Genomic DNA, 16,699 nt, shown 5'->3' on the forward strand with positions numbered 1-16,699 from the left:
TACAGTTCCCTGTTCATATATTAGCCTTAAAAGTGATGCAGCCCAGTAGGCAGATACCGGAATTTGACGTTGATTGTGGTATTCCCAGCGCTGTCTATCTCTCACACACACTTTGCTTGCTCTTGCAAGGCACGGGGCTGTAATCCAGACTCACGGCATCTGTTTTGGACGCACTGCTGTGCCACTTTGCATTAAACTTAGGGTCTAGCTGCTGAGGTGGGCTCTCACGATCACCAGGTGCTGCTTTAAAGAAGGGAAGGGTAGTTTCTCCAACACATCAGACAACTGATTATCACATACATAGAACAGCTCGGTACAAACTCTTCAGCCATAATGTTGTGCTGACCCTTTAACCTACTCCAATGTTAATCTATACCTTCCACCCACATTGCCCTCCATTTTTCTTTCATACACGTGCTTACAAACTTACTTACTCACTTTACTTTATACTTTATTGTCGCCAAACAATTTATACTAGAACGTACAATCATCACAGCGGTATTTGATACTGTGCTTCCCGCTCCCTGGATTACAAATCTTATCATAGCAGTTAGCGTGATGCTTTACAGGGCTAAGCATTAGGGTTCAATTCCTACTGCTGTCTGTGTCTGTTCTCCCTGTGACTGTATAAACCGGGTGCTCCGGTTTCCTCGCACATTCCAAAGATGTACGGGTTAAAGTTCGTGAGTTGTGGGCATGCCACGTTGGTGCCAGAATCACGGCGGCACTTGTGGGCTGCAGGAATAGGTTTACTGTTGTCATGTGTGCCGAGGTACAGAGAAAATTCTTGTCTTGCAAGCTGTTCCTAGACAGTAGTGTAGCAGTTAGCATAACGCTATTACAGCTTGGTGCATCGGAGTTTAGAGTTCAATTCCGCCCTCAACTGTAAGGAGTTTGTATCCCCTCCCTGTGAATGTGTGGGTTTCCTCCAGGTGCTCCAGTTTCCTCCACAGTTCAAAGATGTACTGGTTGGTATGTTAATTGGTTGTTGTAAATTATCCTCTGATCCGGCTAGGGTTAAGATGGCGCTACCGAATATATGCAACAGCTCAGTGGTAGTTCGAAAGGCAAGAAATTTACCTGAAGACACTACTAATAGCATTTTTTCTGAAGTAAATTGTGGTCAACTATCATTGCAAACAATGAAAAAGCAAGTGAAGATAAAGCTAATTCAGAGGAGGGGCCATGCGGGTGCATCGCAAAGCCAAAATGCAATGTGTTGAAGATGGTGTCACAGACAAAGTTGGTGTCGCTGATGATCTGGAGAGGAGTCGCTGCAGAAGAGTTTCGATGCCCTCCAGCTAACCTGGGTGCGCCGAGCCCATTTGGTGAGATCGAGAATGGCTTCGGGCAGTGCGGCCCGAGTGTGTCGCTGCACCGATATCTAGGTCCTAGAGCAGGGCACTACCTGGTGCCTGGACAATTTAAACACTGGCCCAGATAGACTAGAAAGCCAGAGGATCGGGCTGATTTTGTTCACCATCCTCTCTGCAGTGATGAGGCTGCAAACTAATCCAACGGCTGTCATTTGCGTGAACTAGTGGGGAGTTTTTGCCCCACTAGTATTATGGTCTGAGCTCAGGGCCTAGGCCTACTCTGGCTTCTCTGTGAAGCAGATCAAAGGACTCAAGCTGGTCAGAATGCTGTCGTTTGTTTCTGTTGTTTGCAGGAGGTTTGTGTGTGGTTTCTTCCTCTTCTCAGCGCGGTGATAATGTTTTTAACTGAGTTCTTCGAGTTTCTGGCTTTGTAGCTGCCTGTAAGCAAACAAATCTCAAGGTTGTTTAATTTATACATTCTTTGATAATAAATATACTTTGAATCTTGAAATAGGTTGATTACTGGACATTGCAGCTGGTTGGGCCGGAAGGGCCTGTATCTCTAAATAAGATAAAAGACTTGTATTATGTACTGCTTATACAGATCAAATCATTACTCAGTGCATTGAGGCAGAACAAGATAAAGCAATAGCAATGCAGAATAAAGTGTAACAGCTACTGAAAATGTGCAGTGCTGTAGATAACAAGGTGATATCTAGATTGTGAGGTCTTACTAGGGGACCATTCAGTAGGCTGTATCAATGGGACAGAATGTCCTTGAGCCTGATAGTGTATGCTTTTAGGCTTTTGCATCCAGTTTTTGCTCAGCAGAAGACAAGCTATATTGTGTTAGACTGCAGACTGCTGCAACATTCATGGACTTGGGCTATATAGTTGTGTGACTGTATATTACTGAAATCTGGTTCTTGCAGAAGAATAGCTCCTGGGCAATATCCCATGCACCATCAATCTACAGACCATGACTTGGGCTATATTATTTATTTTTGTGACTATGTGTTTTTCTGCTATCGTAATTATGTGTGCTATATGTGATTTGTGCTGTGTATGACTGTTGGTACTGTGTTTCGCATGTTGGCCCTGGAGTAACACTCTTTATTTGGCTGTATTCATGGGTATTCAGGTATGGTTGAATGTTAACTAAACTTAAACTTTTGCCTGATGGGAGAGGGGAGAAGAGAAGGGAGAATGTCTGGGGTGGGTGGGCACTTTGATTATGCTGGCTGCTTTACTGAGACAGTGAGAGGTACATTCTGTCTAGAGTTGGCAATGTCAGTCCGAAGACATAGTGATTAGTAAGTTAATTGGTCATTGTAAATTGTCCTGTGATTAGGCTATTGTTAAATAGGTGGGTCGCTGGACAGCACAGCTTGTTGTGCAGGAAGGATTTGTTTCGCTCTGTATCTATAAATAAATAAAGTTAGCCAGCATCAATGGAGGGGGGGTGGAGAGTTCATGTTTCAGTCAGTCACCAGAAACCAAATGCACATGTAAACTCTCAGACTGAAACATCAACAAACTGGCCACAGGATCCATTTTCATCCGTGTGGTTGCTTCCAAGAAACCATGATCTCAGGTATTATATGAATTTTATTTATTTATTGAGATACAGTGTGGAATAGGCCCTTCCGGCCCTTCGATCCACGCCGCGCAGCAACCCCCTTTCTTAATCTGAGCCTAATCAAGGGAGAATTTACAATAACCAATTAATCTACCAACTGGCACGTCTTTAGACTGAGAGGAAGCTGGAGCACCCGGAGGAAACCCACACAGTCAAAGTCAAGATAATTCTATTATCAAGGTCACCATATACTACCCTGAGATTCATTTTATCACGGGTGTTTTCAGGAAAGTAAAGAAATACAATATAAGTGATCGAAAACTATACATAAGCAAAGGCTGACAAAAAAATGTGTGAAAGAAGACAAACTCTGCAAATAGAGAAATAAATAATATTGAGAACATGAGTTGTAGAGTCCTTAAAAATAAGTTTGCAAGTTGTGGAATCAGTTCAGTGTTGAGGTGAGTGAAGTTGTCCACAATGGTTCAGGAGCCTGGTGTTCCTGAACTGGTGGTGTGGGACCTAAGGCTCCTGTTTCTATTGCCTGATGGTCGTAGCAAGAAGGGTGGTGGTAGTGGTAGTGTGGGGGGGGGGTGGGTTTCATTGATGACGAATGCTATATTCCTGAGGCAGCGCTTCAGGTAAGTAGGAGGGAGGGCTTTGCTTGTGAGGGATTGGACTGTGTCCACCACTCTCTAAGCTCCATTGGATTCTGCAATGTTCATTATTCAAACACTCAAAAATGACCAAATAAAGGTCCAAAAATACTTTGGGCTCTTGAGTGAGAATCTAGAATGGGTCTTATTTTATTTCATGTTAACTTTCATGACCTGGGCGTCGCTAGCAAAGCTAGCATTATTGTTTATCCCCAATTTGCCCCTTGGGGACGTGAAAGTGAGCTGCCGTCTTGAAGCTGTCTTTCCTGGTGCCGTTGGGCAGCGAGATCCAGGATTTAGATCCGGCAGCAACGAAGTGCACTGCGTTCCTGAGGCTCTGCCTTTTCAGAATAGCGGGGAGAGTTGTGTCTGTAATGGAGCTGGCTGAGGCTGCAACCCTTTTGAGCCTGCGCTTTGGAGAAATGACTTTGAGAAGTCACTTTCATCACATTTTTTCCCCATTGTGATGTTTGGTCTGAACAACAACCGAACCTCTTGACCATGCCTGCATGCTTTTCTACATTGAGTTACTGTCACTTGATTGGCTGGTTAGATATTTGCATTAACGTACCGGTGTACCTAATAAAGTGGCCACTCTGAACAGGAACAGAGTTAGGCCATTTGGCCCGTTGAGTCTGTTCCACCATTCTATCATGGCTGATTTATTATCCCTTTCAGCTCCATTTTCCTGCCTTCTCCGTTAAACTTTGACGTCCTTACTAATCAAGATGCTATGGCACTGCTGGTATGTTCACACTGTCAATACATGTTGGTCTTCAGATGGGAGGTAAATCCAGATTCAAGGCACCTCTCCAGTGGTCATCATTTGGAGTTGATTAGACCACCACTCCGCACCAAGGTGCCTGGGAAGAGTTAAACTCAACCATCTTCAGATCTCAGCCTCGTTATATCGAGCTGCGCAGACCCTCGGGACTCCAATTAGTGAAGGCTTAATATCTAAAGTTTAATTAAATTGCACTGAACAACCCTTGTGGCTTTAGTTAACCACACTAGGAGGTATAATTATTGGAGTCCCCACCCCCACCCCACTCACCATTTTTGAAGAGCAGCCAATTTGATATGAACAATTTCCAGTTTTTATATAATATTACTGATGTAGTGAAACATTTCTTATTTACAACATTGATAGGTTTTTATTTTGTATTGGCAGAGAACAAGGGGTGGCAGTCCTAATTATGAATTGATCACCTAGAGATGGTCATCTCAATTGGTGACAGGTGACTCACCTCAGAATCAACAGGGTATCAATTCAAAATTATTTTTAGAAGTTTATTTATTGAGATACAGTGCAGAATAGACCCTTCGAGCTGCGCCGCCCAGCAGCTCCTGGTTTAATTTTGGACAATTTGCAGTCTAAATTTACAATTTACCAACCAATGCAACTGGAAACTAGAACACCCGGAGGAAACCCACATGGTCACAAGGAGAAAATACAAACTCCTTACAGGCAGTGGTGGGAATTGAACCTGGGTTGCCTGTACTGTAAAGCGTTATGCTAACCACTACGCTATCGTGCCGCCCTGTTATCACTGACTTTGCTGTATTGTGGCAGCAGTGCAGTGCCATACGTAAAATGTACGATTACAGTTAGAAATATAAAAATAAATAGTGCAAAAAGAGGGCAAAAAAATTGTGGTAGCGTTCGTGGGTTCATGGGCTATTCAAGCTCACTTCCTTGAACTTCAGTTTTGGATGTTAGTTGCTTAGTTTTATTGTTTGTGCAATTTGATTTTCTTTCTGCAGCTTGGGATTTTGCTGGAGCTGTTTTTTAATGGGTTCTATTGGGTTTCTTTGTTTTCTTTGTTTTGTAAGGAGACAAATCTCAAGGTTGTATGTAGTAGACAATAAAGTATAGCAGCAGAAGTAGGCCATTCGGCCCATTGAGTCTGCTCCGGTATTCAATCATGGCCTGATCCAATTCCTTCAGCCAGCCCCACTTCCCTGCTTTCACCCCATACCCTTTGGTGCCCGGGGTATACATATTTTGATAATGAATGTACATTGTAAAACATTGAGTTGGTGGTAATGAGAAGAGGGCATGACCCTTGATGATGGGAGCCGTCTTCTCAAGGCATCACCTTTTGAAGGTGTCCTCCATGGTGGGGAGAGTTGTTTTCAAGTTTAGGACTCTCTGCAGTTTTTCCCAATCCTGTGCAGTGGCCCCTCCTTACCAGACAGTGATGCAGCCGGTCAGAGTGCTGTCCGTGATACATCTGTAGAAATTTGCTCATCTTTGAAACAAAGAAATCTACAGCTTATTACAGGCCCTTCGGCCCACAATGTTGTGCCGACCATGTAACCTACTCTAGAAACTACCTAGAATTTCCCTACCGCATAGCCCTTTATTTTTCTAAGCTCCATTTACCTATCTGAGGCTCTTGAAAGACCCTATTGTATCTTCCTCAACCACCTTCACTGGCAGTGCATTCCATGCACCCACCACTCTCTGTGAAAAACTTACCTCGTACATCCCTCTTGTACCTACTTCCAAGCACCTTAAAACTATGCCCCCTCGTGTTAACTATTTCAGCCCTAGGGAAAAGCCTCTGGCGATCGGCATGATCAATGCCTCTCATCATCTTATACACCTCTATCAGGTCACCTCTCATCCTCCATCGCTCCAAGGAGAAAAGGCCAAGTTCACTCAACCTATTCTCATAAGGTATGGTACTCCAAATGGAGTCTAACTAAGTCCTTATACAGCTGTAACATTACCTCAAAGCTCTTGAACTCAGTTCCATGGTTGATGAAGGCCAACACACTATACGCCTTCTTAACAACACTGTCAACCTGTGCAGCAGCTTTGAGTGTCCTATGGACACGGACCCTAAGATCTCGCTGATCCTCCACACTGCCAAGAGTCTTACCGTTAATACTATATCCTGTCTTCAAATTTGACCTACCGAAATGAACCACTTCACACTTACCTGGCTTGAGGCCATCTGCCACTTCTCAGACCAGTTCTGCATCCTATCGATGTGCCAAGTCCTCCTCCTCCAGCAGTGGTCTCCAACCACCAAGCCGCAAAGCATGTGCTACTGGGCCGCGAGGAAACGATATGATTTGGCGATCTGAAACGAAATGAGTCAGCTGCACCTTTCCTCATTCCCTGTCACACCCACTGTTGAACTTGAAATAACCTACCAAATCATACCAAATAACACATAAAACCTAAAATAACACTAACATATAGTAAAAGCAGGAATGATATGATAAATACACAGCCTATATAAAGTAGAAATAATGTATGTACAGTGTAGTTTCACTGAGCAGAATCAGGAAGATTAAGCCAAAACCCATTTGTAGAAAAAAAATTGGCACGTACACACATGCACACGTCACGTATGCACACATTACGCATGCGCACACAGGTGCCCGCGCAAGGCGTCATGGTAGTCTTTCTCAGGGTAAGCACAAGTGTCCCGTATTTGACTGCTACTTTTGTCCCTTATTTGGGAGTGAGAAAGTTGGCAATCCTACTTGAACAAACCCCCACCCCCGTCGGCCAGTCTGCAAGAATATTGTCAATATTAAACCGGTCGTGGTGCAAAAAAGGGTGGGGACCCCTGTCCTATATAATGGAGAATGGTTTTCACACTGCCAGCACCCAGGAAATCTGTACTCTTCCTTTTAGTTAGGTCTCATCTCTCCTTTCAGGCATTAAAAGGCTCTTAAATAGGGAGAGGATTTGCAGAAAATGGAGGGAAATGGACATTGTATGGGTAGATATAGGAAGATATATGAGCATTTTTAGTTCATTCGGCCCATTGAGTCTGCTCTGCCATTCCATCATGGCTGATCCAATTTTCCTCTCAGCCCAATCTCCTGCCTTCTCCCTGTGCCCCTTCATGCCTTGACCAATCAAGAATGTGTCAACCTTTACCTTAAACATAAATAAAGAATTGGTCTCCACAGTTACCTGTGGTAAAGACTTCCACAGATTCACCACTCTCTGGCTGAAGAAATTCCTCATCTCTGTTCTAAAAGGCTGCCCCTTTATTCTGAGGCTGTGTTCTCTGGTCTTAGACTCTTCCACGATAGGAAACATCCTCTCCACATCCACTCTATCAAAGCCTTCTACCGTTCGATAGATTTCAGTGAGGTCACCCCTCATTCTTCTGAATTCTAGTGACAGGCCCAGAGCCATCAAACACTCTTCACATGAGAAGCCATTCAATCCTGGAATCATTTTCGTGAATCTCCTTTGAACCCTCTCCAGTTTCAGCACATCCTTTTGAGGCATTGATCGTCAGGCTTTTTTCCCAGGGCTGAAATGGCCAACACGAGAGGGCACAGGTTTAAGGTGCTTGGAAGTAGGTACAGAGGAGATGTCAGGGGTCAGTTTTTTACACACAGAGTGGTGAGCGCGTGGAATGGGCTGCCAGCGATGGTGGTGGAGGCGGATACGATAGGGTCTTATAAGAGACTCCTGGATAGGTACATGGAGCTTAGAAAAATAGAGGGCTATGGGTAACCCTAGGTAATTTCTAAAGTAAGTACACGTTCGGCACAGCACTGTGGGCGGAAGAGCCTGAATTGTGCTGTAGGTTTTCTATGTTTCTATGTTCCTATCCTTTCTAATGTAAGTGGCCCAAACTCACAATACTCCCAAGTGAAGGCACACCAGTAATTTATAAAGTCACAACATTACATCCTTGCTTTTATATCCTAGTTCTTTTGAAATGAATGCTAACATTGCATTTACCTTCCTCACCACAGACTCAACCTGCAAATTAATCTTTAGGGATCCTGCACGAGGACTCCCAACTCCCTTTGCACCTCAGTTTTAAGTATATTCTGTCCATTTAGAAAATAGTCAACCCTTTCATTTCTTCCACTAAAGTGCATGACCATGCACTTCCCAACACTCTATTCTATCTGCCATTTCTTTGCCATTCTCCTAATCTGTCTACGTCCTTCTGTAGCCTCTCTACTTCCTCAAATCTAGCTGCCCCTCCACCTGTCTTCATATCATCTGCAAACATTGCGACAAAGCCATCAATTCCGTCATCCAAACCATTGACGTATAGCATAAAAAGAATCGGTCCCAACACAGAACAGAAGGATCTTACAATCCATGTCCATAGATCCTTCAAAGTTGCCGTACAAGTTAATAGGGTGGTTGGGGAGGTGTTTGGTGCGCTGGCCTTCATTAGTCGGGGAACTGAGTTCAAGAGCCTTGCTTGGAGTATTGTGCTCAGTTCTGGTCATCTCATTATAGGAAGGATGTGGAAGATAGAGAGGGTACAGAAGAGATTTAAACCATAAGACAAGGGAGCAGAAGTCGGCCATTCGGCCCATCAAGTCTGCTCCGCCATTTTACCCTGAGCTGATCCATTCTCCCATTTAGTCCCACTCCCCCGCCTTCTCACCATAACCTTTGATGCCCTGGCTACCAGGATTTACCAGGATGCTGCCTGGATTAGAGAGCATGTCTTACAAGGAAAGGTTGAGTAAGCTAAGGCTCTATTCTTTGGAGAGAAGGAGGATGAGGGGAGAATTGATAGAGGTGTATAACATGATAAGAGGCATAGATCAAGTGGGCAGCCAGAGACTTTATTTTCCGGCAGCTAATTCAAGAGGATTTCCTTTGAAATTAAGTGGCAGAAAGTTTAAGGGTAAATGTCAGAAATAGCTTTTTACACAGAAGGTGGTACATGCTAGGAATGCAATGGCGAGGGTTGTTGTAGAGACAGATATGATAGGGATGTTTGCGAGACTCATAGATAAGCATCTGAATGTAAGTAAAAAGGAGGGTTATGTGGGAGGGAAGGGTTATTTATTATTGAGTAATACAGCCCTTCCGGCCCATCAAGCTGCACCACCCAGCAAGCCACTTGTTTAACCCCAGCCTAATCACAGGACAATTTACAATGACCAGTTAACCTCCCAACCGGGATGTCTTTGGACTGTGGGAGGAAACTGGAGCATCCGGAGGAAACCCACGCTGTCACTGGGAGAACATGGAAACGGCGCCGGAATTGAACTTCGAACTCCAGAATGCCCCCAGCTGTAATGGCATCGTGCTAACCACTACGCTACGAGTAGATTGAAGTGAAGTAGGTTAAAATGTCAGCACATCATCGTGGGACGAAGGGCATGTACTGCTCTGTGTTCTAATCCTTGCTCACATTATTCCTTTCAGGAAAGGGGCAATTTACTCATAAGATTCAGAAGGTGCCAGAAACTTCTCACAACAGACGAATTTAATTTCAAGGATTGTGTTTTATCAATTTTGTGATCCATTTTGTTTAGGCTTTGAGCTTAAAGTGATTAGTTTTTAGCTGACATGAAACTAGGCTGTAGCCTGCTGGCACCAGTATCAGCAATGAATAGACTGAGGTCAACCGTGGTAAGAGTCTGCCCTGCCTGAGCTGTATACGCCAGCCGAGGCCTTCATCTGCCACTCTCTCTCCTAGTGTCGCTTCCTCACTGTGACTCTTCAGAGCTGATTAGGTTTGCAGCTGGACCAACACTGCGAACAGACATTGGAGAGAAAGGCTAGCTTTATTCATTGAAACATACAGCAAGATGCATCATTTGCATCAAACTAAATCAGCGAGGATTGTGCTGGGCAGCCTACAAGTTTCGGCATGCTTCCGGAGCCAATGTAGCATGTCCCACAACTCACTAACTGTGACGCATACCTGGCAGGGAGGGTCCTGAGGCTCCTCTACCTTCTTCCTGTTGGCAACGGCAAGAAAAAAGCATGTTGTGGGTGGTGGGGAACACTGATGATGGATGCTGACTTCCTGCAACAGCTCAATGGTGGGGAGGGCTCTACCCTCTTGTATGAAAAAGATGAGCTCTTAACCTCACAATCTACCTCGCCACGGCCTTTACGCTTATTGTCCGTCTACACTGCACTTTCTCTGTGTCTGTAACACTTAATTCTGCATTCTGTTACTGCTTTTTCCTTGTACCATTTCAATGTACTGATTTGAAGGATCTGTATGATTTAGACAAGGGAATTAAAGGCAGCATCTCCAAGTTTGTGGATGACACGAAGCTGGGCGGCAGTGTTAGCTGTGAGGAGGATGCTAAGAGGATGCAGGGTGACTTGGATAGGTTGGGTGAGTGGACAAATTCATGGCAGGTGCAACTTAATGTGGGTAAATGTGAGGTTATCCACTTTGGTGGCAAAAACGGGAAAACAGATTATTATCTGAATGGTGGCCGATTAGGAAAAGGGGAGGTGTAACAAGACCTGGGTGTCATTGGACACCAGTCATTGAAAGTGGGCATGCAGGTACAGCAGGCGGTGAAAAAGGCGAATGGTATGCTGGCATTCATAGCAAGAGGATTCCAGTACAGGAGCAGGGAGATACTACTGCAGTTGTACAAGGCCTTGGTGAGACCACACCTGGAGTATTGTGTGCAGTTTTGGTCCCCTAATTTGAGGAAAGACATTCTTGCCATAGAGGGAGTACAAAGAAGGTTCACCAGATTGACTCCTGGGATGGCAGGACTTTCATATGATGAAAGACTGGATCGACTAGGCTTATACTCGCTGGAATTTAGAAGATTGAGGGGGGATCTTATTGAAACGTATAACATTCTAAAGGGATTGGACAGGCTAGATGCAGGAAGATTGTTCCCGATGTTGGGGAAGTCCAGAACGAGGGGTCACAGTTCAATGATAAAGGGGAAACCTTCACGCAGAGAGTAGTGAATCTGTGGAATTCTCTGCCACAGGAAACAGTTGAGGCCAGTTCATTGGCTATATTTAAGAGGGAGTTAGAGGTGGCCCTTGTGGCTAAAGGGATCAGGGGGTATGGAGAGAAGGCAGGTATAGGGTTCTGAGTTGGATGATCAGCCATGATCGTACTGAATGGCGGTGCAGGCTCAAAGGGCCAAATGGCCTACTCCTGCACCTATTTTCTATGTTTTTATGTATGGATGACTTGCAAAAGTTAGTTATATCAGTAGACATAGCAATAATAATAATAAACCGATACCGAAAGGGAGTGGCATCAGTGTTTGAAAATTCTAGATTTATAGGGCTAGGAAGAGGCGAGTGGATACAGTGGGTTGAATAGTCATCTTCTGTACCTTAACTCTGTTTTGTCATTCAGTGTTGAATTAAACTATCGTGCCTGAGATGTAAGTGGATCAAATTCCAATAAACTTATAAATATCAAAAGCTAGACTAGGCATTAACACAGGAGATTCTGCAGATGCTGGAAATCCAGAGCAACACGCACAAAATGCTGAACTCAGCAGGCTGAGGCAGCATCCATAAAGGGGAGTAAAGAGTCAACCTTTTGGGCTGTGACCCTTCATCTGGAATAAGAAAGGTAGGGGACAGAAACCAGAATAAGAAAGTGCAGGGAGGGGAAGGACAGGCTGGTGGGTGAGACCAGGTGAGGGGAAAGGTGGGTGGGTGGGGAGAGGGATGAAGGGAAAAGCAGGGAGGAAAGGGTAAAGAGCTGAAGGAGGAATCTGATAGGAGAGGAGAGTGGACCATGGGAGAAGTGGAAGGAGGAGGGCACCAGAGCAGATGAGAAGGGGTAAAAAAAAAGAGAGCCTGAATGGGAAGTGGGAAAAGAAAAAGGAGGGAGGGGGGAGAAGTTTAAAAAAAAATGATGTTCGTGCCATCAGGTTGGAAGCTACCCAGGCGGTGTTGCTCCTTCAACCTGAGAGTGGCCTCATTGAGGCAGTAGAGGAGGCCACAGACCAACATGTCCAAATGAGAATGAGACGTAGAATTTAAATATGTGGCCACTGGGAAATCCCACCTTTTGTGAAACTGATATTAACATCTGCTTACAGCAAACCAGTTAGCTGGTCAAGTGAATCTGATAGTGTTTGGACAGGGAGGGTCCATCGCAAACATTGATTGCAGTCAAATGGGTTTCCGTGATTGAAAACCATCCAGGTGGGAATTGTTAACATACCTGCCACTTAGTTGTGACAAGTGCCCTACCTTGCGTCTATTTGCTGATTTTGATGTCTCTGCTTACAGGAATGTCGAAGAAGAGCGGTGAAGATATTGTAAAGGATCTGTCAGACTTGAGTAGTGACGATGCAGAGGAGGATGAAGATGGCACATTGTTATTTGAAGATGAATCTGACGGTATGCTAAATGGAAGTTGTAGAAGTTTACAGATCAGTATAGGCCTTTCGATCCACAATGTTGTGCCAACCTTTAAGCCCACATACAATCAGTCTAACCCTTCCTCCTACATAACCCTACGTTTTTCTTTTATACATGTGCCTATCTAAAAGTCTCTTAACTGTCCCTGCCTCTACCACCAACCCTAGCAGGATCTTCTACACACCCACCACTCTGTGTTTAAAAACCTACCTCTGTCATCCTCCCTATACTTCACTCCAGTCACCTTAAAATTATCCCCCGTTGTATTAGTCATCTCCACTCAGGGAAAATGTCCCTGGTTCTCCACTCAATCTATGCCTGTTAATCATCTTGTACACCTCTAACAAATCACCTCTCGTCCTCCTTTGCTCCAAAGAGGAAAACCCTAGCTCCCTCAACTTTTCAACCTTGCTTAGAAATTTCAGCCCAGTTTGCAAGAAACCCGATAAAGAGCATGGATTTTTCACCCTGGTCTGTGCAATTTGCACTTTCTGATTCTTTAATCTGTTGGACTTTGTTGGTAAGCCTGGCAGTTATTGTCCATCGCCACTTTTCCTTACTTGGCTGTTTCAGAGAGTAGCAGAGGTGGGTTGGTTCTTGATTAGTCGTGGCATCAAAGCTTACAGGGAGGAGGCAGGAGGTGAGGTTGAGAGAGAAAATAAACCAGCGATAAAGGAAAGCAGAGCAGACTCACTCAGCTGGGCTGAATGGCCACTTTCTGCTCCAATGTCTTATGGCCTTACCGTCTTAGAATTGGTAAACTGGATCGGCAAATCTGTGGGTGACAGCATAGTAGAAAATGACGAAGACTATCAATGCTTGCAGCCGGATCTGGACCAGCTGGAAAAATGGGCTGAAAAATCGCAGATGGAATTTAATGCAGATGAGTGTGAGGTGTTGCATTTCAAGAGGACAGACCAGGGTAGGACTTACACGGGAATGGTAGAGCACTGAGGTGTGCATTCGAACAATGGGATCTGGAAATATGGATCCATAGTTTGTTGAAAGTGACATCACTGGTAGATAAGGTCGTAAAGAGAACTTTGGGCCTGCTGGCCTTCAGAGATCAATGTATTGAGTACAGGAGTTGGGATGTTATGTTGAAGTTGTGTAAGATGTTGGAGAGGCAAAATTTGGAGTTTTGTGTGCAGTTTTGATCACCTACCTACAGGGAAGACATCAATAAGACTGAAAGAGTGCAGAGAACATTTACAAGGATGTTGCCAGGACTTGAGGACCTAGGTTACAGGGAAGGGTTGAATTGGTTAGGACTTGATTTCCTGGCATGATGGAAAATTGAGCTTGCATGCACCACTTGCACTGGCAGCTTATTCCACACTCTCACCAGCCTCTAAGTGATGAAATTCCCTCTCATGTTCCCCTTAAACATTACACCTTTGACCCTTGACCCACAACCTCTCATGGAAATTACCTCTGATAACCTTGTATCCCTCTATCAAATCTCCCCATATTCTCCTACCCTCTAGGTAATATCCTCCCTATAATTCAGGCTTTCTAGTCCCTTCCGTTACGTTCGGTAGACCTGTTTGCACTTCCTTGCACCTTCATTGACTTTGATGTCACTCCATTCTTCAGCTCCTCACCCGGCTCAGCTGGTTCTTATCGACTACCCTGTCCAGTTCTCAGTGAAGCAGCAGAGCGCTGGGCGAGATAATGAGGCTGCTGACTGGAAAGCGGCCAAGCGCAACCCTGCCATCAAGTGGGAGGGCACCCTAGTGCCAATCCACTCTCTTTTTCAAACGATCCGCTTGAAGTAAATCAATAAAAATAACAGCTTGTGAGAGTAAAGACACGGTAGAGTCAAACGAGCAATTTATCCCAAATTAATCCGTGAAAAATATTTCCCAAGAATTGGCACTGAAGTTAAACCCAAATTACACAACTAATAAATTAGAATTAATGCTTTAGGACTTGTTTTAAATACGCCCATAGTGACTGAATAATTGATAGCATTAAGTTACTCAGTTTTCCAACAGGCACGTTTCAAAAGTGAGACCTTATCAATAGAATAGGATCAACAAGCTGCCACAAAGCCTTGGCAACACACACAAAATGCTGGAGGAACTCAGCAGGTTAGGCAGCATCTATGGAAATAAATAAACAGTCAACACTTCGGACCACAGCCCTTCTTCAGGACTGAGAAGGAAGGGGGAAGATGCCAGACTGAAATAGGTGGGGGGAAGAGAAAGAGGCTACTGGAAGGCGATAGGTGAGAATCCAGGTGGGTAGGCAGGGTAAAGTGCTGGAGAAGAAAGAATCTGATGGGGAGGGGAGTGGACCACAGGAGGAGGGGACCCAGGGGTAAGTAATAGGCAGGTGAGAAGGGGTAAAAGGTGAGAGTGGGGAATAGAGGAAGGGGGGCTGAATTTGTTTACCAAAAAGACAAATCGATATTATGCCATCAAATTGGAGGGTACCCAGGCAGAATATAAGGTGTTGCTCCTCCACCCTGAAGGGGGGCTCATCTTGGCACAAGAGGCAGTCATGGACCGACACGTTGGAATGGAAATAGGAATGGGAATTTAAAAATTTGGCCACCGGGAAGTCCCACTTATGGCAGATGGAGCAGAGGTGCTCGACGAGGCGCTCCCCCGATTTACGATGAGTCTCACCCATGTAGAGGAGGCCGCCTCGGGAACACTGGACACAGTAGACGACCCCAGCAGATTCAAAGGTGCCTCACCTGGAGGAACTGTTCGGGGCCCTGAATGGAGATGAGGGAGGAGGTGAATGGGCAGGTGTAGCCCTGAGGCCACTTGCAGGGATAAGTGTCTGGAGGGAGATTATTGGGGAGGGACAGATGGCCAAGGGAATCACAGAGGGAGTGAAAGCAGATGTGGGGAGTGGGTAAAGTTAGTGGTAGGATCCATTTGGAGATGGCCAATTATCCGTGCTGGCAAATTGCCAATTATTTTCTGATCTTTCGGTGTCCATTAGATATGTGATTGAGCAGAGAAACCTAAAAACGTAACATGGTGGAAACCTGGAAAAAAAACTTCTCCCAACAATAGCTGTCTCCTGATAGACAACAATCTGAATCGTTAGCCCTTACTTCTTTCTCCACAGATGCAGCCTGACCTCCTGAGTATTTCCGGCATTTTCTGATTTTACATTCTAGACAGTGATTTCAAAGGCATTCAAATCTCAGTCATGAAATATTAACTCAATCCAACTTTAGATAAACCATTCCATATGAAAAGTGTCCATTTGTCAGTCATCATCTTGTCTCAGTTTTTCTCTTCCTTGTTGTTGCAGAGTGTTATCTCCTGAGCTTGTCCCACAGACTGACAGATTAGCATCACTTCACACATAGAAAACAAATATCTTACAGAAATGCAACTTAATGTTCACATTAACTCATTTGGTTCCACCTAACCAGATATACCCATTCTCTTCTCTGCTTCCTGCTATCTAAAGCAAACTTGTTTTCTTTCTTTAGCAAACACAAGAGATCTTGCAGATGCCTGAAATCTTGAGCAACGTACAAAAAATGCTGGAGGAATTCAGCAAGTTCGGCAGCATCTATGGAGGGGAATATACATTCAATGTTTTGGACAGAGACCCTTTGTCAGGTCTGGAAAGGAAGAGATCAGGAGATAGAAAACTGCCCCCTTCCTCCCCGGTCTTGATGTGGGTTTTCAGCCTGAAACGTGGACTGTTAGTTCCTCTCTGTAGATGCTGCCTGACCTGCTGAGTTACTCCAGCATTTTGTGTGTTGCTGTTCTTTCTTTCCCAGTTCTGGTGAAGAACCCCAGACCTGAAACAATAACAGTTTCCCTCACCACAGGTGCCGCCTGACCTACTGAGTACTTCTGACATCTGTTCTATTACATTTTTTCAATTAAGTGCTTTTAATGAATTACATGTTTGAACTCTAAAATGAAATATATGGCAAAGGAAGCAGTATTATTCAATATCTCCTTGGTAACCTAGTGTGGAAAGGTATTGTGTATGGTAGTTAATTTTCTAGCTGAACTCACCTCCTTTACTCCTTGTAAACCAAGGGTTA

General features: G+C 44.6%; 1 protein-coding gene across 2 annotated transcripts in view; it reads left to right on the forward strand.

The window, feature by feature from the left end:
- noc2l (NOC2-like nucleolar associated transcriptional repressor) overlaps positions 1 to 16,699 on the forward strand; it is a 169,353-nt gene that overhangs the window by 151,089 nt on the left and 1,565 nt on the right. For both annotated transcript variants that reach the window (XM_072245051.1, XM_072245052.1), the window contains exon 18: positions 12,538 to 12,648. In XM_072245051.1, coding sequence (XP_072101152.1) covers positions 12,538 to 12,648 — 111 coding nt within the window. The remainder of the gene's footprint in view (positions 1 to 12,537; positions 12,649 to 16,699) is intronic.

The sequence above is a fragment of the Mobula birostris genome, chromosome 27, assembly GCF_030028105.1.
Source record: "Mobula birostris isolate sMobBir1 chromosome 27, sMobBir1.hap1, whole genome shotgun sequence".
Taxonomy (NCBI): domain Eukaryota; kingdom Metazoa; phylum Chordata; class Chondrichthyes; order Myliobatiformes; family Myliobatidae; genus Mobula; species Mobula birostris.